Source organism: Phoca vitulina, unplaced genomic scaffold, assembly GCF_004348235.1.
Source record: "Phoca vitulina isolate PV1807 unplaced genomic scaffold, GSC_HSeal_1.0 scaffold97, whole genome shotgun sequence".
Taxonomy (NCBI): domain Eukaryota; kingdom Metazoa; phylum Chordata; class Mammalia; order Carnivora; family Phocidae; genus Phoca; species Phoca vitulina.
The window spans coordinates 603644-631466 of NW_022589800.1; the positions used below are offsets into that span (position 1 = coordinate 603644).

At 45.2% G+C, this 27823-nt stretch overlaps 1 protein-coding gene across 1 annotated transcript; it reads left to right on the plus strand.

Annotated features, from left to right (window-relative positions):
- CD84 (CD84 molecule) lies at positions 1–27595 on the plus strand. Its single transcript, XM_032397277.1, has 8 exons — positions 1–163; positions 14322–14669; positions 18798–19049; positions 19392–19511; positions 20169–20201; positions 21200–21297; positions 22331–22390; positions 24286–27595. Exons 1-8 carry the CDS (start codon positions 118–120, stop codon positions 24343–24345), a joined length of 1017 nt encoding a protein of 338 aa, XP_032253168.1. The 5' UTR covers positions 1–117; the 3' UTR covers positions 24346–27595.
- Positions 27596–27823: the final 228 nt, after the last annotated feature.

Consider the following 27823-nt stretch of genomic DNA (forward strand, 5'->3'; position numbering starts at 1 on the left):
TCGCTCATACTTCCTTTCTTAGCGGTGGCTATAAACTGAGCAGGGAAACTTACTTGCAACTGGCTCTTTGTTGGAGGAACGCCTTCTTGTTCACACGAGATTGCAGCCTAGAAGGACATGGCTCAGCGCTCCCTCTGGATCTGCTTCCTGTGCCTACAAACCTGTGAGTTCTGGCTCTTGTTGATGCCCTCCTAGTTTTCTATTAAGTTTTAGAAATTGCCCGTAAGGAAGACATTGAAATGCCTTCTCCATCTATTTTAACAAGTACACCCTGGGTTTCAGAAAGTATCCAACTGTCTGGGGAGAGACTTAAGATCCAAACCTAACTGTTTTTCAGCTTTTGAGTTTATGTTTCTGAATTTTATTTGTGCCCACTCTGCAAACCCTTCTGCTCAGGAGAGTCAGCACTTGGTAGGCCCACCGAGAAAGCACAGCAAAAGAATGTATCATCTAAAACCTTGAATAACTTAAAAGCATTTCTTTTTGGCTTTAGATGCTGGTGTATAGTTTTTGACAGAGATGTGCCTTTCCAAATTATATTTCATTACTGTATCAGGTTAGAGTAATGCATACCTATAATTATCATTGTAAGATCTTCATCTCTATAAGCCCCCTTTATTTTCAAAGCACATTCAGAATTATTATTCTGCTTCTATCCTTCAAAAACTCTCCAAAGTAAATGAGGAAGAGATTGTTATCTCCATTTTACAATAAGTTAGGTCTCAAAAAAGAAATGGAGAACTTGAAACTACTTTTTTTACTTACAGCTGAACAGTAAACTATAAGGACACATGGATACTGGTTGTTGTTAGTACAAAGAAAACTATGTAACATCAACACAGCTCTGGGGTGTTTTGTCTTTGCAGTCTCTCATTACATCCAAACAATTACCTTCTGTATATAAAAATTGACTATGCTTGGCATTTCTTTTTTTTTAAGATTTTATTTATTTACTTGTTGTTTTTTTAAGATTTTATTTATTCATTTGACAGAGAGAGAGAGAGAGAGCACAAGCAGGGGGAGCAGGAGGGAGAGGGAGAGGGAGAAGTAGACTCCCCACTGAGCAGGGAGCCCGATGTGGGGCTCGATCCCAGGGCCCCAAGATCATGACCTGAGCCAAAAGCAGACACTTAACTGACTGAGCCACCCAGGCACCCCTATGCTTGGCATTTCTAAATCTACTTATAGTCTCTCCTACCCACTCTGAAAAACCACTGGCAAATTCCTGCTATGTGTTAGAACACAGAGAATCTAGTGGGTTGAGATTTCCTAAAAAGGTAGAATCAATACACCTTGGTCTCTCTGGTTCCCTTGACCACTTAAAGATGTGGCTCCTTTAATTTGAACTTCATGGAGATTGCAACGACTAGGCAGGACAACTTTTGGGATCCTGTGCTAACCCCCCTGACATGGTAGACAGAAAATGCAAGTAGATGGGGAAGAGAGTTGGATAGAAGCTAAGTGAAAATCTAAGGATGTCCCCAATCTTCCAGAGAAGGACTGGAGGGTGACATTTGATGTCACTTAATTTGCAAAGCATTCTACAATTTTTATGCCTATATTCTTATGGGATTCACACTAAAGCCATTGAAGTAAGCAAAAATAGATATTATTAATCCCATTACACACAGAAAAAGGATAAACTAAGACTCAAGTTAAACAATTCACCTGAAATTTCACAACCTGATATTTGTAAGGTTGCAAAGCGATGTTGGTTCCTCTAATCCTAAGGATGGAGCTCTTTCTGCTCTACTCTTCTTGGCTTCCTCTCATTGGGTTTTCAGTTTCTTGAGGCTCTTTAAAGTGTTAGTGCATGCAGATTTAATGTGATCCTTATTAAAATACCAACAGCATTTTTTTCACAGAACTAAAACAAACAACCCTAAAATTTGTATGGAACCACAAAAGACCCCGAATAGCCAAAGCAATCCTGAAAAAAATAAAATAAAATAAAACTGGAGGCATCACAATCCCAGATGTCAAGATATACTACAAAGCTGTCATCATCAAAACAGTATGACACTGGCACAAAAATAGACACATAGATCAATAGAACAGAATAGAGAGCCCAGAAATAAACCCATGATTATATGGTCAATTAATCTTCAACAAAGGAGGCAAGAATATGCAATGGGAAAAAGACAATCTCTTCAACAAATGATGTTGGGAAAACTGGACAGCTACATGCAAAACAATGAAACAGGACCATTTTCTTACACCATACACAAAAATAAACTCAAAATGGATTAAAGACCTAAATATGAGACTTGAAACCATAAAAATCCTGGAAGAGAGCACAGCCAGTTAATTTCTCTATAACACTGGTCCTGGCAACCTTTTTCTAGATATGTCTCCTGAGGCACAGGCAACAAAAACAAAAATAAACTATTTGGACTACATCAAAATAAAAGGCTTCTGCACAGTGAAGGAAACAATCATAAAATTAAATGACAACCTACTGAATGGGAGAAGTTGGTGATAAGAAAGTTGGGGCGCCTGGGTGGCTGAGTCGGTTAAATGGCCAAATGACATGTCCAATAGAATTCCTTTGAAATCACTGAAATAAGAGAAGTCTGAGTACACAAACTCATGACTCGTCCACGTTGGAAAAGTTTTCTCAAAGAACCAAGACTCACAGTCATGTGCTCCAAATTCCGCTTTCCCATCCTAACTTGTGACTATGATTCTGATTCCCTACCTCTGCAAGGGTCTAGCCACGCACCCTCTAGGGTGGAAGACGGAAGAATCCACCACTTTTGCTCCATGCCCATTGTCTTCTATATGTTCTTTCTCACACTCTTTTAATTCTTCCTTTTCTGTACACTTTTCTTGCTTCAGTTTCTTTAACCATTCACCTGGCTCCCATTTCCTATCCCCCAGCAATAATAGTAATAACTAACCATTTATGGAGCAATCATGACATGTTTGGCATTTCTCTAAGTAGTCATATTTATTATTCACCTTAATCCTCACAATATTGTATGAGATGAACACTATCAATACCCCAGTTTTACAGATGAAACACAGGAAACTAGAGGTCGTTTAGCCGAAAAGTGGAGGAAATAGGATTTGAACTCCAATGTTGTTAAACTTAACCACTGAAAAAGGCTGCCTTTGCCTTTGATGCCCTTGATGCTGAAATGGAATCATTCAGGCAGGGAATGGGGCTGGTGGGCAGGTCTTTGCCAACCATAGAAGTTTAAGCAGGGCACTGAAGCAGAATATCCAAGGAAATGAGCATATCCAGACATGGTTCAAGTATCAGTCATATCAATATGATGTGAGTGGATTTAAATTAGTTTTTTTTCAAAATAAACAAAGGTCCAATATCAACAAGGTCTTGATGTCCTGTTGAATGTATAGCACAGTAGAAGGATTTCAGAAGTCAATACTGAGAAGTCCAAGAGGTGAGTGGGCCCACCTGGATATCTGTCCACAGATAAGTAGGTCCTGACCATTGTCCTGGGGGTTAGGCACAGGATTTCATGGCTGGAGGGGTCCTGGTGAGATCCAATTTGCTATCAGTCCAAAGTCCTTGTAGAGAGGGGCCTTTGAGATAAAGATAAAGCCTCTGTTCTAGAAAGAGGTTTGAGCAGACTATTACTGCAGACATTCAGAAAGGTCTAAAAAGCAGGGCGCCTGGGTGGCTCAGTTGGTTAAGCGACTGCCTTCGGCTCGGGTCATGATCCTGGAGTCCCTGGATCGAGTCCCGCATCGGGCTCCCTGCTCGGCAGGGAGTCTGCTTCTCCCTCTGACCCTCCCCCCTCTCATGTGCTCTCTCTGTCTCATTCTCTCTCTCTCAAATAAATAAATAAAATCTTTAAAAAAAAAAAAAAAAAAGAAAGGTCTAAAAAGCAGAAGCCCACTTATAGAAATGGAAAAATATGTTATGTATGGGGGAAACTGGATATCAAGACATCAGCTCAAAAATCCTGGTTCCAAATAGAGGCTGGGAAAGAGCATCAGTGTGCTAACACAAGACTTGTAGGAGGCAGTAGAGACCCACCTCGGCAGCCTGATGCGCTGAAGCAGGCCTGGAGATCAGCATGGTGACTGACCAAGCAACCAGCATGCCTTCACAAGAGCTCCAAGTTTCAGTGGTAGACATAGGCTAGTCAAGTGTTTCCTGAATCAAATCTTTCTTGTCTTGAACCTTAGAGAGGAATGAACCTGCAAGTTTGGGATTACTAGGCTCACCTGTGTGGAAGCTGGAAAAGAAAGAGGTATGAGCAATCAGTTGGGAGACTGATGTTGGTGGCACTATGTACCCATATTTTCTTTGTTATACTCAATTTTTGATTATACACCAATAGAGGGAAGTAGTGGCTGGCCAGGATCCCATCTCGGTTTTGAGAATTTGTGTGTGCACTTGTTTTTGTTTTGAAAAAACGGATTCAAGTCAACCCAGATCTCAAAAAAGGTGGTAAGAAAGTTGGGGCTTCTGGGTGGTTGAGTCTGTTAAATGACCAACTGTTGATTTCAGCTCAGGTCATGATCTCAGGGTCCTGGGATGGAGCCCCACATTGTGCTCTGCACTCGTCGGGGAATCTGCTTCAGGATTCTCTCTCTCCCTCTGCCCCTCCGCCCCCAATAAATAAATAAACCTTTAGGGAAAAAAAGAAAGTAAAAAAATCTAGTAGACATTAGTATACTATTGTGTGGGGGTGGTAGGTTCCTTTACTTAAACCCTTGTGACCAAGGACTTTCCACCCTCATGGAGAATGACACAAAACTGGTTACTCAACCCTTTGCTTCCTCTTTGTCCTTTACTCGCCTTCACTCAGTGTAACGCACTGTAACCCATCCTCTCCTGACGGGTGCAGGGTGCAGTCATCTCCAGCTGCCCTTCTGTGCCTGTTGTATTTAGGGTCCCCCGACTTATTGATCTAGGAGACAGTGGGTGGAAGGAGAGGAGGGGATGGTTAGCTAGTGCCCTCAAAGCACAAGAAACGCTTACTCGAAGGATCCTAAAGAAGCTGGGAGAGGGGGATGGTTCTGGTGGCTGTTAGCAGCAACATGCTCTTCCTCATCTCTGCTCTCGGTTTCAGCTCCCTGCTCAGGACTCCAGTGCTCCTACTTTCCTTTTTCCCTCCAGAGTTCACTGGGGTATTATTTTCATCTCTCTAACCACGGGTCTTTGTTTTATATAGCACACACATACAAGTGCCTAGTATATGCCAGACACCGTTCTAAGAAATTTACAAATATTAACTCCTTTAACTCTCATAACACGTCTATGAGGTAAGCGCCACTATTAGCTTCATTTTAAAACTGATAAAACGGAGCACAGAGAGGTTGCTAACTTTCCCAAGGTCTCAAGCTCACGCAGTCAGGTTCTTCTTCACTAAGTGAACACCCAAGTACACACCCTAGGGTTCCAGCCTTTTCTTGCCTTTGCTTCTCCTCTAGTGTTGTCTTTCTCACCCCTCCCTTCTGTGGTCTGGTATATGGAAGTCAGGAAATCACAGTCACTGAGAGATGTTGTAAGAGTGGGTCACCTCGGGGCACCTGGGTGGCTCAGTCGTTAAGCATCTGCCTTCAGCTCAGGTCATGATCCCAGGGTCCTGGGATCGAGCCCCGCATCAGGCTACCTGCTTAGTGGGAAGCCTGCTTCTCCCTCTCCCACTCCCCTGCTTGTGTTCCCTCTCTCGCTGTGTCTCTCTCTGTCAAATAAATAAATAAAATCTCTAAAAAAAAAAAAGAGTGGGTCACCTCTTCCTCACTGGCCTCCCAAGGTTGCTCAGCAACCCTTTCATCCCCTTAATCAATGTCTTGTTGGCCCTCTAGAATGTTCCTTATGGTAGCATTTCCTCAAAATTTTTATATTTATCAAAATAATAACAGCAACTACCATTTATATGTGCCAGGCATTGTGCTAACTGCACAGCCTCATAATTGTATTTAATAATTATCCACATTTGAGAGGTGAAGAACCTGAGGATCAGAGAATTTCAGTAATTTTCTCAAAATAGCATAGCTAGGTTCAAATATACCTGGATTCAACACCTGTGCTCCTCATCTTTACACTTCCTACCTAGACCCACCCTCACCTCTTCACTCTTAGCAGAGAGCCTCACCTTCTACATTACTAAAGAGATGCAGGTCATCAAGCATGACTATCTTCTATTTAATCCTCTCTACTCCAAAATGTCCACTGTGTATTAAGCCACCTCTAGGTGCCCCCAAACAATTCTATGGGATGGGTATTATTGCATCCCATCTTGTAGTAAAGTAAGATAAGGACCTCAGTAAATATCAGGGGTTGAACTTGAGCACAGGCCACCTGACTCAAACCTGTGTTCCCTCACCTCACCAAGCAGCCTTTCTTCTATCCCCATCCCCAACAATACCTCAAAATACTCTGTCCTTTCACTCATCATCTCCTTTTCCCCTTCCACTTCAGACGAGGTATGACCCTCTTCTGATTGAAAATCTCTGCCTTCCACTTCCTGCCTCCATCCTTTGTTCCATGACAAACATTAGTGGTCTGTGTCCCTGTACTGTCCTGGGTCTGGGGATTTTAAGTTACAGTCCCTGGACTCAAGTCATTCACAGCGCTCAGAAACAGACACACGGGTTCATGACTACTACATAACATAGCAAGTACCATGAAGGAAAAACAGAGCTCCAGAGAGCCCATGAGTAGGAGCACCTAACCTAGAGCAGGGCTGATCAGGGAAATTTCTACATGGTCTTCTTACCTACCACCTACCCCAACTAACCTCTTCTCTCTCTCTCTCTCAGGTAAAATTGGTATACAACAGTATGTAAGTTTCAGGTGTACAACACTATAATTTGACATCTGTATACTCTACAAAATGATCACCACCAAAAGTCTAGTTACTGTCAATCACCATATGGTTGACCTTCACCCATTTTGCCCACCCACCCTCCAACCCGTCCTGGTAACCATCAATCTGTTCTCTGTACCTGTGAGTTTGTTTCTGTAGTATTTTTTTTTTTTTTTTTTTTGGATTCTGCATTTGAGTGAAATCATATGGTATTTGTCTTTCTCTGACTTATTTCGCTCAGCATAATACCCTCAAGGTCCATCTGTTGCAAATGGCAAGATTTAATTCTTCTTTATGGATGAGTAGTATTCCATTATATATATATATATATATATATTCCATAATATGTAATATATTATATATATTATTTATATATATTCCATTGTGTGTGTGTATATACCACACCTGCCTTATCCATTCATCTATTGATGAACAATTAGATTATTTTCCTATCTTGGCTATTGTAAATAATGCTGCAATGAACATAAGGGTGTATATATCTTTTTGAATTAGTGTTTTCATATTCTTCAGCTAAGTACCCACAAGTGGAATAGCTGGATCATAGGGTAGTTCTAGTCTTAATTTTTTGAGGAATCTCCATACTGTTTTCCATACTGACTGCACCAATTTACATTCCCACCAGCAGTGTATGAGGGTTCCGTTTTCTCCATTTCTTCTTCAACACATGTTATTTTTTGTCTTTTTGATAATAGTCATTCTAACAGGTATAAGATGATATCTTATTGTGGTTTTGATGTGCTTTCCCCTGATGATTAGTGATGTTGAACGTCTTTTCATGTGCTTGTGGCCATCTATATGTCTTCTTTGGAAAAGTGTCTATTCAGATCCTCTGACCATTTTTTAGTCAGGTCATTAGTTTTTTCATTGTTGAGTTGTATGAGTTCTTTGTATATACTGGATATTAACTCCTTATCGGATATATGATTTGTAAATACCTTCTCCTGTTCAGTGGGTTCCCTTTTTGTTTTGATGACGGTTTCCTTCACTGTGCAGAAGCTTTTTAATTTGATGTTGTCCCAGTTGTTTATTTTTCCTTTTGTTTCCTTTGTTTTTAGTGCTAGATCTACAAATGCATCACTCAGATTGATGGAACTTGCTGCCTACGATTTCTTCTAGGAGTTTTATGGTTTCAGGTCTTACATTCAAGTCTTCAACCCATTTTGAGTTCATCTTTGTTTACAGTATGAAATAGCAGTCTAGTTTTATTCTTTTGCATGTGGCTGTCCAGTTTTCCCAGCACCATTTATTGAAGAGACTGTCCTTTCCCCCTTAGATGTCCTTGGTCTCTCTCATAAATATGCAGGAAATCTCTTCTGTTTTAAGACAAAATCAAGTAAATTAGTTTTACTGGCCTCTCTAGCTACCATTCTATTTCATCCCCTTTCTTTCACTGTCAAGATTTTCCACTTACTTAGCACATATTCTATTCTCAATCCTCTAGACTCTGGCCTCCATTCGAATCATCTTACTTGCACCACATTCTCAAGGGCCATCAATAACCTCCTAATGGACAAACCTAGAGTCCATTTTCAGTCTTTATTCCACTTGAACACTCTGAATCACTGAACATCCATGACAACCCCCTTCTTGAGACCCTTTCTTCTCTTGGATTCCATGATATTGTCCACTACTGGTGCCTCTTTTGCCACTTGTTCTATTTAGTTTCTTTTGATAGTGCCTCCCTGTGACTGTTCACAAAGCAGCCTTGGACTTTAGCCTTGCTCTTCCTGAATAACTCACCTCTCCCTCCATCACCTCCTCTCTGCGGATGATTCCTAACCTACTTAGATTTCAGTTCAATGGCAAGTGACAGTTTTCAAAAATAAGAGTGGCCTAAAGAAGAAAGAAGTTTATTTCTTGCTCATGTGAAAAAGTCTGGAGTCAGCAGTTCCATTGGTTGAATAGTTGACAAGGTAGTGAGGGATACATACTTTTTCAGTCTTCCTGCTCCACCATTTTCAGTACTTGGCTTCCTCCTCTTGATCCAAAATGTGTGTCTGAGATGCAGCAGCCATAGCATTCCAGCCTGCAAGAAGCAAGGAAGAGATGAAGAAAGCAAAATGCCCTCTTCTTAAAGACACAACAGTCATATACAACTCTTGCACTTTCATCCCATTGACCTGAACTTAGTCATATAACCAAAGTTAGCTAGCAGAGAGCTGGACGATGTAGTCTTTATCCTGGGTGACCATATCCCCTGCTAAAAATTAGGCATTGTCTTACTAAGAATAAAGGAGAGAACAAACATTGGAAAATAACTGGCACATTCTGCCACAACCCCCAAGCAATACTTTCTGCCCATTCTCTTTCCTTATCTTTCATCCTTCCAACTACTTACCAAGATTGTCCACCATCATCTTTTTTTTAATTTTTTTAAAATTTTTTTAAAGATTTTATTTATTTATTTGAGAGAGAGAGAATGAGAGACAGATAGCAAGAGAGGGAAGAGGGTCAGAGGGAGAAGCAGACTCCCCGCCGAGCAGGGAGCCCGATGTGGGACTCGATCCCGGGACTCCAGGATCATGACCTGAGCCGAAGGCAGTCGCTTAACCAACTGAGCCACCCAGGTGCCCTGTCCACCATCATCTTAAATTCAACATTTCTTTTTTTTATTGGAGAGGGCAGAGGGAAGGGAGAGGAGAGAGAGAATCTTAAGCAGGCTCCGTGCCCAGCACAGAGCCTGATGTGGGGCTCAATCTCATAGCCCTGAGATCACAACCTGAGCCAAAATCACAAGTTGGATGTTTAACCCACTGAGCCACCCAGGTGCCCCTCAAACTCAATATTTCTAACACTAAACCTATTTTCTCCTTTGGACTTTTTTCCAGCATAAACTTGACCAGTTTTCCAGTATCTATCAGTTTTCACTGACACAAAATAGATTCTCAGAATATATGGTTGAACAATTGAATTCTATCAGGTTCCTCCTTATTCCCTATCTTTCTTTGCACTATCTCTCTAATTCAGCACTTACTTTCCATTCATCTTATCATCCTCTGGTTCATGCCCAGATGCCTATAATAGCTTCCAAAATGGTCTCTCAAGCCCAGTTTCTCTTTCCTTTTACTCTTCCTACACATAATTACTATATTACTATGACCCTAAAGTATCATTTTAATCTTCATCCTTAAGAACTTTGATAGCTCCCCTCTGCCTATGATGTAGACCTCAAACTCAAGGTTGTCCCAGATCTAAATCAGATTTGTATCTCCACCTTATCTCCTTTACTCCATTATGCAAATCTTATATTCATTCAACCCACATCGCATTTTCTCCTGCTTCTAAATTTTTATTCAGGACCTGAGGACCCGAGAGAGTCATCCTTTTCCTTTCTCTTCAGTAAAATTCTATTTGCTCTTTCAAAGTCCTCCTCAAATTCTCTAAAAACTTTCTCTAAAAGTTTTCCCTAAGCTCTATAGCTCAAAGTGATCTCTCCTTTCTTTGTATTTGTACTGTAATTACTGTCTCTACCATTCACTTGAATTGACCATTTACTACCTCATTTTTCAAAGGAGAGTTATGTGTATGTGTGTGTCTTATTTCCTAAACAGTTATGAAATTCCTAAAAAACGGCAGGGAACCGGTTTGGTCATAGACTTGCCTAGTGTATTACATGGTAAGTCCTAAAGACATTTTTGTGCTACAAGTTCTCTCTGGAGATGGGTTTTCCTTAGGTCTCTTCCAATGCTAATATAATGTTTGCATTATATTATAGCACCTGGATTATATTACTATTATATTATATATTATATTACTATATATAATAATATAATATATAAATATAAAATATGTAAAATAATATATATAATAATATATAATGTATATTATATATACTGTAGCACCTACATTTTATTATAGCACTTACATTATCTTACAGCACCTAGAAGAATAAATATTGGGGTAGCTTGATACGGAGATTCTTTTTTATTTTTTGTTTTATTTTATTTTTAAAAAAGATTTTATTTATTTATTTGACAGAGAGAGAGACAGCGAGAGAGGGAACACAAGCAGGGGGAGTGGGAGAGGGAGAAGCAGGCTTCCCGCCGAGCAGGGAGCCCGATGCGGGGCTCGATCCCAGGCCCCTGGGATCATGACCTGAGCCGAAGGCAGACGCATAACGACTGAGCCACCCAGGCACCCCTGGAGATTCTTTTTTAAAACCTAAAGTCTTACTAATAAAGTCCATCAAGTGGAGTGGTACGTAAAACTATCTTTCTGGGCTTTACTTGAATTAGCCCTTAATAATGGCTCTTTATACATTCTTCGGTATGGTCCTGGACCCCCCTGGGCCATCATAGGGGTGGCCTAGGAAGTCCTAAATGGCACATACCAGTTACAAGGATGATGATGAAGAAAATGAAGAGCATGAGAATCATCGTCATTATCAACTTCAGAAACAACTAACATGTATGGTGCCTTAATGGTTACAAGACATTCCACTCATATTATATGATTTGCTGGTCACTAATTAGATAGAACAAACTTTATGTTATTGTTTCCATTCTACGGATGAAGCGACTGAGATTCAGAAAGGCTTTGTGGCTTTATGAAAGTTGGCCAGCTTTTAAGCAGAAGTGCTAGCACCTACATCACCAGGCTCCTTGTCTTTCCAGCCACCTGACTCAGACCACAGGCAGAGTGCCTGGAGGTGACCGAGTCTGCATCTTGTGCATTGGTGAGCCCTAGGCCTTTCCTCAGCAGCCCAGGATTCTCACCAACAACACAAGCTGCAAGAAGAGCAGCAGGACTTTCCCCAGTTTGACCTGACCTCCACTGCTCCTGTCTCCTTGCCCTTTGATGCACCAGCATCACTTCCTGAATGACTTGCTATGGGGGAGAAGTCAAAAACAACATGACACATGCTCCGCGTTTTGGCCGCCGAACCGCCATGAGCCCTAGGAAGTTCTGTTTTCACAAATCGCCTACACACTTCCTGGAGCTTGAGGAGAGAACCCACATCCTCTTCACATTTTTAACTTGAATCTACAGAGCAGAATGACAGTTAGGTGCCAGGGTCTGACTTTTAAAAAGCCGCACAAGACATGGACTATCTGGCACCAGGATCAGCTGTCTAATTGGCAGACGCCAGCACAACATGAAAAAGGGGGGGGGTGTCCTTGTTCCAACATGAAAAAGGTGGGGGGGGTGTCCTTGTTCCAACAACAGTAAGACTTTCCAGGCTGCGTCGCTGCATTACAGCACGTTCAGAGTCCTTCTGAGCTCAAGGCTCCGTGCACCTGCACAGGTTGAGAGGGACTCAGGCGGGCACACACCACGTGCCCCTCTGCCACACCCCATCGGCCCAATGGAACAGTTCATCTGGAGAGAATTAATGCTCAAGAAGCTGGATTTTGGTAAACTAAGACTCTTGCCACTGAAGGCGGCCTTAGTCTCTCCTTCTGTTCACCCAATAGTTTGTTTCTTTTGCTCTTACCATTTGGCACTCATCAGATGGTGCTACTTTTTTTTTTTTTAATTTTTTTTATTGTTATGTTAATCCCCATACATTACATTATTAGTTTTAGATATAGTGTTCCATGATTCATTGTTTGTGCATAACACCCAGTGCTCCATGCAGAACGTGCCCTCCTCAATACCCATCACCAGGCTAACCCATCCTCCCACCCCCCTCCCCTCTAGAACCCTCAGTTTGTTTTTCAGAGTCCATCGTCTCTCATGGTTCTTCTTGTGCTACTTTTTACTTACATACACATCTGTCTTATTCTCTAGGCTGTGAGCTCCTCAGCACTGCAACCACATCCTATTCTTCCCTGAGTCCCTAACACAGCATCTGGCACAATGTTAGCACTTAACAAATGTCTGTAGATGAGGGTTCTTAGTTTCCCCCTCCCCCATGACCCTGTTACGTCTTCTTCTGTACTTAACCCAGCCCAACTAAGTCATCATGTCTCACCTGGGATGGTCCTCCTAAGGCAAAATCTTGGTTGGTCTGAAAGAAAAGAGGTTTGTATTCGCAATCCGTGGGCTCATGCAGGGGTTACTGGGCTGGAGGGCAAGGGCGGCCATTTTATAATTATATTGCCTTTCATTTTACAAACCACGTATTAAATCAGTTTACCTTCATAAGGTGAAAGAGGAGAAGAGAGAAAAAAAATAAACCTCTCATTTCCCCCCACATTAGATTTTAAAAGCGTTCATCCTTCAGGTTTTACTAGAAAGTGTTTCTGGATTTTCCAGAACAGGTCAAGTCCCCTTGCTATTCTTTCTCAAAGCACCGTAATACTTATACAGTTGACCTTGAATAATGCAGGGGTTGAGGGTGCTGACCCCTCATGCACTTGAAAATCCATGTATAATTTTTGGCTCCCCCAAAACTTTACCAATAGCCTACTGTTGACCAGAGGCCTTACAGATAACAAATAGTCAATTAACACATATTTTGTATGTTTTATTGTGTTACAATACCTTATTCTTACAATAAAGTAAACTAGAGAAAAGAAAATGTTATTAAGAAAAGCATAAAGAAGAGAAAATACATTGGCAGTACTGTACCGTATTTATGGAAAAAATTCATGTATAAGTGGACCCACAGGGTTCAATTCTGTGTTGTTCAAGAGTCAACTACATATTTTGTATCTGTGCATCTGTGGTTATCCAATCAACATGGATCTCTTCCTTTAACCGTTAAGTTCCTGAGAGCAGGAACTTTATATCAATTTTTACTCACCACTGTATCCCCCAGCTCCTTACATCGCACTTAAAAGAGTAGATGCTCAGCAAACGTTTGTATTAGAAATTTGATTAATAATTACCTGCCGTAGTATCTGGGACAAAGCTGACCTTGAATAAATCCATGCATTCATTCATAAATGTATGAATGAATAAATGAATTTTGCTTACTTCTGAAGTGTTCCAAGAGATTCTAAGCAACACATAAGTGAATTCCATTTATTATTCATTCCACAAATATTTACTAAGCACCCAGTACATGTCATGTACTCATCTAGAGGCTGGAGATAGAGTAGTGAACAAAAAAGACCTCCCCAAATCACCAGCTTGAGAAATATTTACTCCAGAACTTCCAAAGCACTCTCTGCCTGTATCTTCTGGGATTAACGGCATAAATGTAGCTTTCTTCTTGGAAAGACTATAGCAGCCAGGCACTTGTCCCAGCTCTTCCAACACTTGGCAATATGATCTTGGGAAAGAAAGACACTTAATTCTCAAAACTTCTGGAGGTGTATGGTCTTCATCCCTCTAATCCCTTAGACCTTTCAGTCTGTAAGTCTAGATGAATGTTTTTCATGAAATAGATCCCTTGAAATTCACTGGAAACTCCGTTTTTGAATGAAAATCCCTTAGAAAATTTAGCCATCATAACATATTATATGTAGAGTAGAATACCAAAAACAAAAACAAAAAACCCCTCCAGAGGTTGGATGAGCTGCATCCAGGCAGCTCTTCAGGGAGGCTCAAGCCTGGGGAGACAGGAGACTTTAAAAGGTGCAACAGTGAAATGGCTATATGGTTTTCTATTTATGTCCCCAGGTCTGGAAGCAGAAGGAAGTGACACAGACGTCTTCACGGTGATTGGGATTGTGGGGGAGTCAGTCACTTTCCCCTTAAATATCGAAAAATCACAGCAAGTTGTCAACATTGTTTGGAACTCTGAAACATCTGTTGCTTTTGTAACGCCAGGAGACTCAGGAACAGCACCCAAAGTTACTGTGACCCACCAAAATTATAATGACCGGATAAATGTCTCACGTAAGAACTACAACCTGGAGATCAGTAATCTGAGGATGGAAGATTCGGGCATCTACAAAGCCGACATAAATACAGAGACCCTTGAAGGGATGATCACCACCACCAGGCGCTACAGCCTTCAGGTCTTCCGTAAGTTGTGGGAGGATAAAGGGCTTGTTTTGTTTTGCAAATTTGCTATCTATAGAACACCTTTATTTCTTTATTGGTTTCCCTAAATCTTTCTGTACTTATAAATCCTTATGTAAATACACCAATACTAAAAAAGAGGATGTGATTTTGTTTGTTTTTAGCTATGTAATCTTCAATCAACAAGTTGTCCCATGGACCTGGTTTTTCTTTTCTATAAAATGTGAATAATCAATCATATTATTCACTTCCCTTGGTCACTGAGAGGATCAAGTGAGATAGTGTATGGAAAGCACTTCTTTAAAAAAAAAACAACAACACCTCTTTATTTTAAAATAAGTGTAGCTGCATAGAGAGGTGTAAAGAACCAGGCAGAGAGGGGCGCCTGCGTGGCTCAGTTGGTTACGCGTTTGCCTTCGGCTCAGGTCATGATCCTGGAGTCACCGGATGGCGTCCGGCATCCCGCATCGGGCTCCTTGCTTAGCGGGAAATCTGCTTCTCCCTCTCCCTCTGCCCATCATCCTGCTTATGCTTTCTCTCTCTCTCACTCTCTCTTTCAAATACATAAATAAAATTAAAAAAAAAAAAAGAACCGTGCAGGGAGGTTCTATGTGCACGTCGCCCAGTCCCCCCTTTTACACAAGTTGCATCTTGTGTAACTATAGAGAAGCAGGAATAAGGAGCTTATTCGGATGTCACAGTTGTACGGGCTCTCATTTATGTGTGAGGATATGTGTAGCTTGCATAGTTAATTCACATGTGCGCCCTCATATGATCACTACCGCGATCCAGATCCTCAAGTGTACCATCGCAGCAAGACTCCCTCAGCCGTTCAGAGTCCCGCGGTCCCTCCCCAACTCCCGGAAGACCTTAATCCGTTCTTCATACCTATCATTATGTTATTTCACAAATGCCACATACATGGACTCATGCAGTAGGCATGCTTTTGAGATTGGCTTTTTTCACGCAGCAGAATTTATTTGAGAGTCATCTTAATTATTACCAGTATCAATAGTTTATATCTTTTTATGGCTGAATAGAATTCCATGGTATAGATGGACTAGTCTGTTCAACCATTCACCCATCAAAGGATATTTTAGTTCTTTCCAGTTTGGGCTTATGACAAATAAAGCTGCTATGCACATTCATGTACAAGTTTCTGCATGAAATGACTTTTTGCTTCTCTGGGATAAATGCCCAAGAATGAAAACATATGGTAGATCCATTTTTCTTTTTTTTCTTTAAAAGATTTTTTTTTATTGTGATAAAACATACATAACACAACACTTAACACTTTAACCATTTTTTAAAAGATTTATTTATTTATTTTAGAGAGAGAGAATGCAAGTAGGGGGAGGGGTAGGAGAGGGAGTGAGAGAAGCAGATTCCCCGCTGAGCGCGGAGCCCCAACAAGGGACTCGATCCCAGGACCCCGAGATCATGACCGAGGCCGAAATCAAGAGTCAGATGCTTCACCGACTGAGCCGCCCGGGCGCCCCTGTTTTCATCTCTTCATATGTTCAGTGTTACCCCCTCACCTCTGGGAGGTGTTATGCTATCCGCAGGTGGGGTGGACCACGGGAATGTCTCATTTTTCGCTCTATACATCTGTACAGATCACTGTTACAGCTCACCGAGGTCACTCCAGACTCCTCTGGGGGTTTTTCACAAGCCATCACTAAATCTGGTCTGGAATAGATCCCTTGAAGAGACTCACAAGACCAGGGCTTCTGGTGCGGTTGGAATGAAAAATATTTACAGCTTCTTCCTTACCATATTCTACTTCCTCACAGGCACAGACAAGTTTAAAAAAGCCGGGTTGCCCACCTAACAAAATCTATACCTTTTGGGGAGTTAGTGGAGAAGATAGTGATACAGGAACTGACATTTACTGAACTCTATGTGTCTGGCATTCTACCACTTAATTTTTAAAACATATATAGAGATCACACATATTTAGGCAATACATGCACAGAGTAAAAGCAGTATGCAGTGCACTGCAACACTCAGCAGTGGTCACTGTTGCTGGCTTGTTTTGTCTTTCCCACAGATAATTAATGTGGCTAGATAGATGATAGATGATAGAAAGACAGATGGACGGATGGGTATTAGAGAGTTCTTTAAACACAATAACCCATTTAGCCCTCACAACAAACAACCCTAGCAGGAGAAAATTATCCTCAGTGAAGCTGTGTGCGTCCCCGTTCTAGAGAGCAGCAGAGCCTGGTCGGACCCAGGTCTCCAGTGGCTTCTCCACTCTCAGCCACAGCCCCGACCTTCTCTGCCCAGCAGCCTGATGCAGGTAACTTCTCAGTTCCTGCTGAGAAAAATGAGATAGGATCCTATTCCTTACCACTATCCCCCACCTCAACACCCAGCAAAAAAGAGTTTCTCTAAGAATAAGTAAATATCAAGCAGAGAGTTGGACATTCTTGTAAATCCAGTTTCTAAAGAAATGCACACACACACACACACACACACACACACACACTTTCGCTCATTTTTTCCTCTATACATCCGTATAGATCACTGTTACAGCTCACCGAGGTCACTCCAGACTCCTCTGGGAGTTTTTCACAAGTCATAACTAAATCTGGTCTGGAATAGATCCCTTGAAGAGACTCACAAGACCAGGGTTTCTGGTGTGGTTGGAATGAAAAATATTTACAGCTTCTTCCTTACCATATTCTACTTCCTCACAGGCACAGACAAGTTTAAAAATACCACAGGAACTAGAAAGCCACATGCTGGTTCCTTCTGAATCCTTCCCACATGGCTAGGGGAGAAGGAACAAAGCCTAGCACAGCAGCCTGGCCAAGAATGAACTAAATTTACCAACTCAGAATGTGGGCATTTTCTTATCTGCTGGTAAAGGGAAGATCTTCCCTTTCCTTCTGCCGGCCCCAGATAGCTCTTAACTTCAACCTAAATATAATTGTTCTTCCGTAACCCTTTACTAGCCTACAACTTGGACAGTTACCTTTTGATTGCTTTAGTAAAAATATTTTTTTAAATGAACTTTTAAAGAGATTTTAACTTTTCACCAAGGGCACTTTAGAACAACACAAAACAACTCAATGAAAACACACCAGAAAACAGAGCCAAAAAAAATTTTTTTAAAGACTGTTTCGTGCAACGGTGTGCTGGTCCTTGACGGTGTCTGCGACACAAAGGACGTGCGGCACACGATTTCATAAAAGGTAATAAAATATACCCTGGTCTCTATCGTGCATCCCATAGAGCTAGTTGTACGCACAGAATGCTCTCGTTGAGTTGTGCTGAACGTTCATACCTCCCAGGCTACAGGTGTCATCAACGAAGAAGCCAATGAGAATGCTGGCTGGTAGTTTCATGAAGTGAGCTAAGAAGGAAAAAGTAACTCAACAAACATATATTTCAGAGCTTCGCTTGCACATTAACAAGAGAGACCTCTTCGCTGAGTTGGATAACGGTTTTCAAATACTGGAAGAATATTTCCTAGTTTTTTTGGTGCTATTCACCAAAAAACTTTTAAGTTTAATCAACCTTAGCTATCTTTCTTCCATTGTTTTCTTCTGTCTAGAGTGAAACTCCGCAGAGCAGTCAACCCAGCCCAAGTTTGAGCATTTGCCAATTTCTCTTTTGGGGGGATGGGGGTAAAGGGAGAGAGAGGGAGAGGGAGGGAATCTTAAGCAGGCTCCATGCCCAGCGTGGAGCCTCACGTGATGCTTGATCTCATGACCCTGAGAACATGACCTGAGCCGAAATCAAGAGTTGGAGGCTTAACCGACGGAGCCACCCAGGCGCCCCATTATTTGCCAATTTCTGTGGTGTAAATACTCCCTCTGGGTTTTAAAACTTGCAGAATTGGGAAGACTTTGTATATCATTACAAAAGACAGATACTGTAGATGTAAATAACTTTTAGAGTGTAGATAAGAGTAAATTGGAACCCCCCCCAAAACTAGAAAGTGGTGAATGTTGAGTATGTATTAGCTTTTTAAAATACAATTAATTTAATTTAATTTTTTTATTTTACTGTAAGTTTTTATAATTTCATTTTTCATGAATCATTTCTGAAAATTTAACAGTCGGCTGTCCCCGTACGGGCTAGCTCCAGCTCACCACTGACACAGGTGTCTTCCCCTCTTAGGTCGGCTTGGGAAGCCAAAAATTACGCAGAGTTTAATGACATCTATCAACAGCACATGTAATGTCACCTTGACATGCTCTGTGGAGGAAGAAGAAGAGAATGTCACATATAGTTGGAGTCCCCCGGGGGAAGCGGGGAATGTAGTTCGAATCTTCCGGACCCCCGACGACCAAGAGCTGACCTACACATGCACAGCCTGGAACCCCGTGAGCAACAGCTCAGACTCCATCTCTGCCCAGCAGCTCTGTGCAGGTGATCAGCTCCATCCAGCTCTCCTGCAGTCTCCAGCACTCACTCAGAAGAGAGGCCTGGGCTGGGCCTTGTTCCCCACGGTGGTGGGGAGGCCAGGCCTGGTCTCCAGGGGCATCTCCTCCCAGGAGGGCCTGGAAAAAAGGCCAGAGCTTTCTGAGATAGGCCAGGCATCTGGGGTGTTCTGAGGCAGGCCCTACTTGGCCCTCTGATTCTGTTTCTAATGCTGACTTTGAATAGCAGAAAGTCCAGTTTCCCTTGGAGACTTGGCACTCCCCTGGAGGGCACCCCATTTTGATAGTGCCCCTGAGTGTGGCCGAGTCCCACTGTCTCTTCTGTTTCCAGACACTGCAACAGGCCTCCATTCTCGCCACACCGGGCTGCTGAGCGGGCTGGCGGCGCTCTTTCTCTTTATACTCGTTGTGCCTTCGGTACTTCTGTTCCTTTTGTGCAAAAGAGGACAAGGTAGGATTTTTCCAGAAGGTAAAATGTGGAAATGTACCTTCCTTCTTCCTGGGACTGAAGTCATTTATCCAAGGTGGGGTAGAGTGGTCCTTTGTTCCGGGGAATCCGTCTTCTTCCAATCCCCCCTCCTCCACCTCACCATCTCCAGAGTGCGGACCCCTGGATGACAGTGCCCTGAGTGGGCTTCATAATCTGTGCCCAGTGTCATCGGTATCTGGTGGGCCCAGAACCTGGGTGTGAGTTCAGTACCGCCATTGAGAAGCTGTGCTTCACTGGGCATGTGTCTTTCCCTCTCTGGCTCAGTGCTCTCACGCGTGAAATGAGATTTGAACTAGAGGGTCTCCTGGGTCACTTCCAATTCCATCATATTTTGACTATGACCTTTGGAGAGTCACAGAGGGACAGGTACTAACTTTGCATTCCATGGGCGTCACTAGATCCCTCTGGATCCCTCTGGATCTTTCTGTAGTTGTGCCATCTGCAATGCAGAAAACCTAATCTTAGGCCCCCAGAGGAGCACTGTGCCCTCCTATGCCTCCTAACCCCATGGTCTCCCCAAATCTTCCTTTCCCACCAATCACAGTAACAAGCCTGGGTATAGAGGGGCTAAACCTCTGTTTCCATGTTCCTGACTCTCCTTTGGGTCTGGTTCCTCAGGTTCCTTCTTGAAGCCCTTCAGTAAGAACTCTGGTAAGTTCTCAGCCACCAGTTTCCCCGGATGACAACTGGGAGAGATGAGTTCACGGCAGATTGGTTAAGACTCAGCTTGTGCCTTGCAGGCGGTCTGGGCCGAAGGTCCCAGCTCGGCCGTTTATCAGTTACAAGTGATCTGTCACCGTAAGCATGTTTTGTCAGTGGTAAACCAGACATACAGGATGCGCTGCACATACTGATTAAGGGGATTAAACGGAATTACCCACATAAAGTACTTGGCCTGGAGCCTGGTACGGAGTAAGGACTCAGTAAACGTCAGCACTGTGCTTACGACTGACGGCCCAGGCTTGGCACGGGAGGAGTTAAATTCTCTTCCCTGGAGAATTTAACTCAAATGGCTGTGTGATGGGGAGAAGTCCTGACTCAGGCCATAGGGGATCTTCAGGGTTCCTCCAAGAGACATCTGTCTTCAGTCCCTCACGGTCTCTTGGGAAGGAAAAAGTGCTACTTTTTCCATCTATCAACGAGATGACAGAGAGCACTCGGTCTGGCTTGCCTGCCGGGCCTCAGGCAGGGCCTGGGTCGGTCTGGCTCTCCTGCCTGGTCTGGCACAGGGTCTGGGACAGGACTTAACTCTGTGTGCCGCTCAGCTCACTGTGATTTGTGGATGTCTTGGTGCCCTGAAACATGAAGGCCCCAAATTCTAGCCATCTCTTTTCGACTTCACCCTAAAATGTTCCACGTTAGGAGCAAGGAGAGGAACACACTGGGATGGATGCCTTTACCAGCCCAGGAATTCTTAAGAGCAGGGACTTGTCTCTCCGGGCTTTGCCTCTCCGGGGCTCCCACACCACATGAAATCCCGACAAGAAGGAGAGGCGGTCCCAGGACCCGAGCATCTGTCTCAAGACGATGATAGCCATTTGACCTTTTAGGGCTTCGTTTCTTTACCTTAAAAAGAGAACCTTAGAAGAGGTCATCTCTAAAATCTCTCCGCCTCTCACGCACCGTGCTTCTATGTTTCTTTGTGACAGATGCCATCTCAAAGAAAACAATATACACCTACGTCATGGTTACAAGAGATGCCCCGCCAGCAGAGGGCAGAATCTACGATGAAATCCCCCAATCCAAGGTGAGCTGATGCCACTCACGGGTCCTCACCACCACCCCCGGGAAAGGGAGTCGGGGCAGCAGGCCAGGGATCTGGAGGGTCCAACCAAGCATCATCATGTCAGGGAAATGAGGCCGTGAGCCCCCCGACGAGGACAGGAACATGGCCAGTGGTCACCCTGTGGCAGCCTCTAGGGGTGGAGGCCGCCAGATTCCACACGGGGGTCTGGCTCTGGGTGAGGTGAGAGGCCTGACTAGGAGTGGACTGCCCTCCACGAGGGACAAACAACAAGGGAGCCCCTGGTGTAAGGGGAGGGCTGCTAGGTGGCCACCGACATGGGAACAAGGGCACAGAACCGAGAGAGGTCCCCCCTTCTTAAAAGATTTTATTTCTTTATTTGAGTGAAAGAGAGAGCACGAGCAAGGGGAGAGGGAGAGGGAGAAGCAGACTCCCTGCTGAGCAGGGAAACCCCATATGGGACTCAATCCCAGGACCCTGGGATCATGACCTGAGCCGAAGGCAGACGCTTCACTGACTGAGCCACCCCAAGAGAGGTCCCCTTGAACTTCCTGGTGTGGCGGCGGCAACCCCCTCCTCCCACCTGCCTTTCACCTGCCTGCCCCGCCCTCACCTCCACCCTGAACCAGGCTTCTACAAGCACCGCCTCCCTCTGTGCCCCGTGCCCGCCTGCTCCCCCAGAGGTCGACAAGAGTGCTGGGCAACAGAGGTCTGCCTGGTCCGTCTAGCACCGTGCTTGGACTGATGGGCGGCTAGGTGCACAGAGCCAAAATCTTCAGCGAGCAAGACCTAGTCTGAACCATGCAAACCCCTCCTCTTGGCTCCTGAGGGTTTTACCCAGCAGCTACCCACTCCTCCCGCCCCACACCCGGCCCTGACCCTCTCCGAGGCTGGATGGAACCAGAGCTGAGGCCGGGAGAGGAGGCTACCTGGCGGGAGTGGGAGCAGGGGGGCAGCAGGCCGGGCAGAGGCGGGAAGGGGGCCTGGCGAGGTTTTGCCTGGGCCCCTCACTGAGGGGAAGATGGGTGTTTTACAGGAGCTCCCTGACAAGGAGGAGCCAGTGAACAAGGTTTATTCCACATTGCAGACTGATAAGGTAAATCCTTTTTGACTTCTTATCCCTGTTGCCTGTCTGTTCCAGCCATTCTGCTGTTCCCTGTCCATCCAAGCAGGGGCCAGCTGGCTCCCTCGGTGCTCCTCTCTGTCCCCCTCAGGACTAACTGCTGAGGGCCGTGGCCCACAGGTGTCTCACGCCTGCACAGAGCCCGGCCCCCAGGTCCATGGCCATCCAAAAGCTGGCCTGCTTGGGATGCTGGGCCTGCCTCTAAATGCAGGAGCCCCCCGGCCTCCGAAGTGCGGTGTGGAAACTCCAGCCTCTAGAGCAGCTGGGGCCATGCCGGCTCACAGAATAAAACTAGACAACAGGTGCCCCCCTCTGGACAGACACAGGCCCACACCAGGTGCCCAGACAGACAAGTGGAACACAGGCTGAATTTCAGGTCCCGTTTCCCCCGCCAGCCGACTTGCACAGGGTGCAGCCCGCACAACAATTTGCAACGGAGCTGCGACACTCATAGTACCCTGTGCCTCAGTGTCCTGCTCTGGAACACGCGTGCACGGAAGGGAGGACTTTCAGTCTGGGGCATCTGTCACTGTGCACGAGGATCCTCATTTCTGCTACAGTCAGAAAGCCAGCTTTGGGGTCTCTTGGCAAACCAAATGTTTTGCCAGTGTTCCTGTTTAAGAGTTGGGCAAAATCATCATGAAAGATACATAGGAACCCAGGGAGTCTAGGGGGAAGGGAAAGTCGTGAGAACAAATAACGAGTGGGAGGAAACATTAGGAAATTGGCTGCAAATGGATGGGAAATGAGAAGTAAAAGCTGATTCGGTAGAGGGCATCTGTGAGCTGCAGACGCAGGACACTTGCAGGGGAACTCGGTGCACAGGTCGTTGGGGTGTGAAGCTAAGCCAGTGTCCTGGAGCCCGAGACGGAAGGGCCTTCACTCCCTCAGTGCGCAGGAGAGGGAAGGAAGGAGAAGGAGACTAAGGGGCACCGGAGGGACGAAGGACGAGGGGAAGGGGAAGGAAGAAGTGAGGGGCAGGGGGCCGCATGTGTGAGCCGAGATCTGAAGGACAGGGGAGGACACGGGAGGTGACACTGGCAAGGACTGGATCAGAGGGATTAATCAGGGCGGCCGGGTTGAGGCATCTCAAAGCGTGTCCTCTAGACAAGGCTGATGGCGATTATTGATTGGTCATTATATAATTTAAGAAGAATTGTTTTGTTTTGTTTTGCTTTTTTATTCTGTTTTTTTTTTTTAATTTTTTATCGTTATGTTAATCACCATACATTACATCATTAGTTTTTGATGTAGTGTTCCATGAGTCATTGTTTGTGCATAACACCCAGTGCTCCATGCAGAACGTGCCCTCTTTAATACCCATCACCAGGCTAACCCATCCCCCCACCCCCTGCCCTCTAGAACCCTCAGTTTGTTTTTCAGAGTCCATCGTCTCTCAATTGTTTTTCCTATCCTTTTGGGTCCACTTTATTTGGGAGCAGGGTGTGGGGAGGGCTCTAGGTCTGTCCACATAACTAGAGCACAGGACGCCGACTCGCCAGTATGTGAAGTGCAGTTATGGAGGTTCAGAAGGAGCTGAGGCTCAGCTAGGAACAAGGAAGGCAGGTAGCTTGAGCCTGGATGTTGCTCAAGCCTATAATCAAAATCAATGCAAATACCCCCTTTCCTTCCTGCTGCTTTTTTCTGGGCTCCGCAGTTGATGACCCAAGGGTTTGCAAGCGGGTGACCAGAGCAGAGGCAAGGGACCCAGCAAAGGGCAAGGCCCTGCTGCCCCAGATTCCGCCAGCACCAGGGAGGCCTGAGGCATCTCCCTGTGCCGTCTGTCTGTCCCGGGCACCACCCAGGGCTGGGCTTCCCCCGCAGCATCTCTCAGTTAACCCGCAGTTCCAACTCCCTCTTGTGCACAGATGGGGAAAACCAGCTCTCAGGACGGCAAACCTCCTGGAACCTATGAAAATGTGATCTAAGCTCATGGCCAGCATTCTCCCTGTGGACACTGAGCTCCAACAACCATCGATACCCCGGCAGATGCCCCGGACCCAGACTTTCTCTGCGCACGACTTACCTGGAGATTGCAAACCATCACGCCCCAATCTGTGACTTTTTTGTGACTGGAGGTGATGAGCCTTCCCAGCAACCCCCTATGTAGACAGGATTGGTATTTTGCATGCCTGTACCCAGCCATGGCACGCCACCTAGGAGGCTCTGATCATACTCAGTGTCGTGGGGAGCCCTGGTGCACGACCTCCACAGTCCACACAGCACCTGAGACAAATTAGACAAAAGCACCCTTCCCCCGAGGCAGATGCGGCCCCTCCAAGCACGTGGCTTGATGAGTAGAGTGTGGGCTGCATTTCAGCCTCTATGTGCCCCTTTGCGCAGGAACCTTTGTGCAGGGGCGACTGGCTGGCCCAGCCCGCCCATCCATGATGGTGTCGCATGGGAAGCCATGGGAGGTGTGGCTCTCGGCCGTGCGGACACACTATCCAAACGGAGGGTTGGAGAATGCTCCTAGACAGCTGCGGCATTTTTCTTCAGGCTCTACTTCGGAAGGCTCGTAAGATTTTCTTTCTGGCCAAGCTTTCAACTTGACGGGGCCATTTATGGGGTGACCAGACATTTGGTTAAACACGATTCTGGGGGGATCTATGAGGGCATTTCTGGATGAGATTAACATTCGGATTGGTAGACTGAGTAAAGCAGATTAATCCCCGCTCCCGTACGGGTGCATATCACCAGATCCATCCAGAGCCTGAAGAAGAAGAGGACAGGGTAGGGGAGAATTAATTCTCTCTGCCTGGCCATCTTAGAGCTGGGATATCAGTCCTCCTGCTTTAGGACTTGGACTTGGACTGGAGCTTGCACCATCAGCTCTCCTGGTTCTCAGGCCTTTGGACTTACGCTGGAGAACTACACCATGAGCAGTCCAGCTGCAGACCCTGGGATTTCTCAATCTTCGTAAGCACACAAGCCAGCTCCTTGTTATATCTGTTTCCTGTTGGTTCCATTTCTCTGAAGAACCAGACTAATACCTATTCCAAGCAGCCTCGGCAAGAAGAAGAGACCGTACCCAGTACCCCATTCACCAAAAGGACTTGACCAGCTATACTTCTGACACTTTAGGGGAGCTGAGTACAACCCAACCATCGAAACAAGAGGGTCATTCTTCAGAGGGAACTTGGCAGATGATGGTGTAGATGATGAAACTGGCTTCGCCTCACCTCTGTTACTAAGGTTCCGTCCAGAGAGTCACTGCTTCACGCTTTGGTTCGATGCCCCTGCGCCCCTGCCACCAGCGCTGAGGAGGAATCACCCATGGCTGAGCAGAACATTCAAGTGATCGTATGAAGAACTGTTTCCCTTATGTGTGAGCACCCATAGCCAGTGAAATCCTAAATCCCCATGAGCAATCCCAGGCTGGGCAGCAGAAGTGAGCTGCATTTAGGCAGAAGGAAGGTGTTAGTTTCAGTGAATGGTTCCATTGAGCCATCTAGCCCTGACCACCATTAGCACTGTGTTGGGGGATGCAAGACCCCCAAAGTATCAGATGAGCATAATGTCTGCCCTGGTCTAGCTGCCCTGTGCAAGGCAAGCACGGACACTACACATAAATGCTGAATTACACGTTTTGGGGAGTGGCAGCAGCTAGTACAATCAGGGAAGGCTTCATGAAGGAGGTGGAGCTGAAGCTGGGCTCTGGAGGAAGGGTAGGATCTGGCTGAGAATGGAGAAGACAGATGGCATCCAACTGAGGAAAGCACAAGAAAGAAACAGAGGCCGAACCGGCGTGATGTGTTTTGGGCACCACCCCAGATGCACTGAGCACGTTCACAGTCCCTTGCCTATGATGGCAGAGTGCCTCTGCTTTGGTGTGCCCCCCAACCCCCAGCCCTTTCCACACACGTCAACGCTCAGCTCAAATGTCACCTCCTCTGTGAAGCTCTCCCTGGCATCACTGGTCAAATTAATTATGGCTTTTTTTGCCCTCCTTTCCCCCCCTTGGTCCTTATATCACTGCAACTCATTTCTTTCTGCCCCGCAGTATAGATCATTATTTGTTTCCCTCCACACTGTACATACTGAAGGGCAAGATCCGTGACTTCATGACCATGGAGAGTGATCATGTGCGCTGAGAGTTTTAGTCCCCTGTGCATCCACCACCAGGCAACGTTGTGCCTTGTACCCTGCCTGTGAGCAATAAATGCTATTGAATAGAATTGAAAATGACCAGCCAGCTCAAATAGAAGGTACACGTTGCAAGTACTGATAGACAGAAGCCTACAAGCATAGTGGCATCCAATTACGGCAAGCGTTAAATGTCAGAATGCAGACGTCAGTGTAAGGACATTTTGGAGGGAAAAGACTCTCAGAGTTAGACCAGTGAAGACATCACCGGAAGCCATGAACCAGGTGTGAGTGAAAGGCAGTCACTCCAGGGAAGGACATGAAGGAAGAAATAAGGAGACTTGTCATAAGGATGGAGAAATTCCGAAGGGACACCGAACAGGCTGGGTTTCCCCTAAAATAAAAGCATGCCTCACCTTTGTGTGAGCTGAGGGACCGCTCCTGAACATGGTCCTTCTCTAAACGGTCCTTGCTTCTCCCTGGTGCGCTCACCCAGTGAAACTGCTAGTGTCCTACAGCCCCATTGGCAAGTAGGGGAGAGGAATAGAACCAGAGGCAAGAGTTCCTTGGGTTTTCCAGGAGAACAAGCCTGGGAAGGAACTAGTACCCAGGAATTCTTCATGTGGCCTTTGGGATTTGGGACCACTGAGCTCCTGTCTCTCACTTTCTTTTCTCTGACTCTTCTGATCTATGAAGATATAAGCTACTCACCCCATCTCTAGGGGCTTGGTTCTCAGATTCTCCTTCTGTGAAATGGGTGTGATCTCATGTATCACACTAAGATGGGCCAGTTTTTACGAAGGTGCATTGAAATTGGAATCTTAGGGGTAGGGCCCTCTAGTGGCAAGTGCCGGTAAGGCAGCACAAGCCAGGCACCTGCGGGTCCACATGGGCTTTCAGCAGAGAACAGGGAACAGGAGAAACAGTGCAGCGAATGCCTCTCAGAAAAAGAAAGTGAAGCCGATTTAAAATGTGATGCTTTTAAAAAAGCTATAGAATGCTCTAAACTGCACAGCCCACAAGAGAGGAGCTTGGCTGGGCCACTTTGGAAACCCAGCAAAGAAAGGAAGGAGCCTGATTGGTCTGGTGATTCTTTTTTTCTTTTTCTTTTGTTTTCTTTTTTAAAAGATTTTATTTATTTGAGAGAGTGAGAAAAAGAGAGAGAGAGAGCGCGCGCGCACAAGCGGGGGCGAGGGGCAGAGAGAGAGGGACAAGCTCCAATGACTGAGCCCCACGCGGGGCTCAATCCCAGGACCCCGCGATCATGACCTGAGTGGAAGGGAGAAGCTTAACCCACTGAGCCACCCAGGCGCCCCTGGC

Coding starts and splice junctions, on each gene's coding strand:
- CD84 (XM_032397277.1), top strand. CDS start 118: ATGGCTCAGCGCTCCCTCTGGATCTGCTTCCTGTGCCTACAAACCT. Junction 164..14,321: donor CTTCCTGTGCCTACAAACCT/GTGAGTTCTGGC, acceptor TTATGTCCCCAG/GTCTGGAAGCAGAAGGAAGT. Junction 21,298..22,330: donor ATGAAATCCCCCAATCCAAG/GTGAGCTGATGC, acceptor GGTGTTTTACAG/GAGCTCCCTGACAAGGAGGA.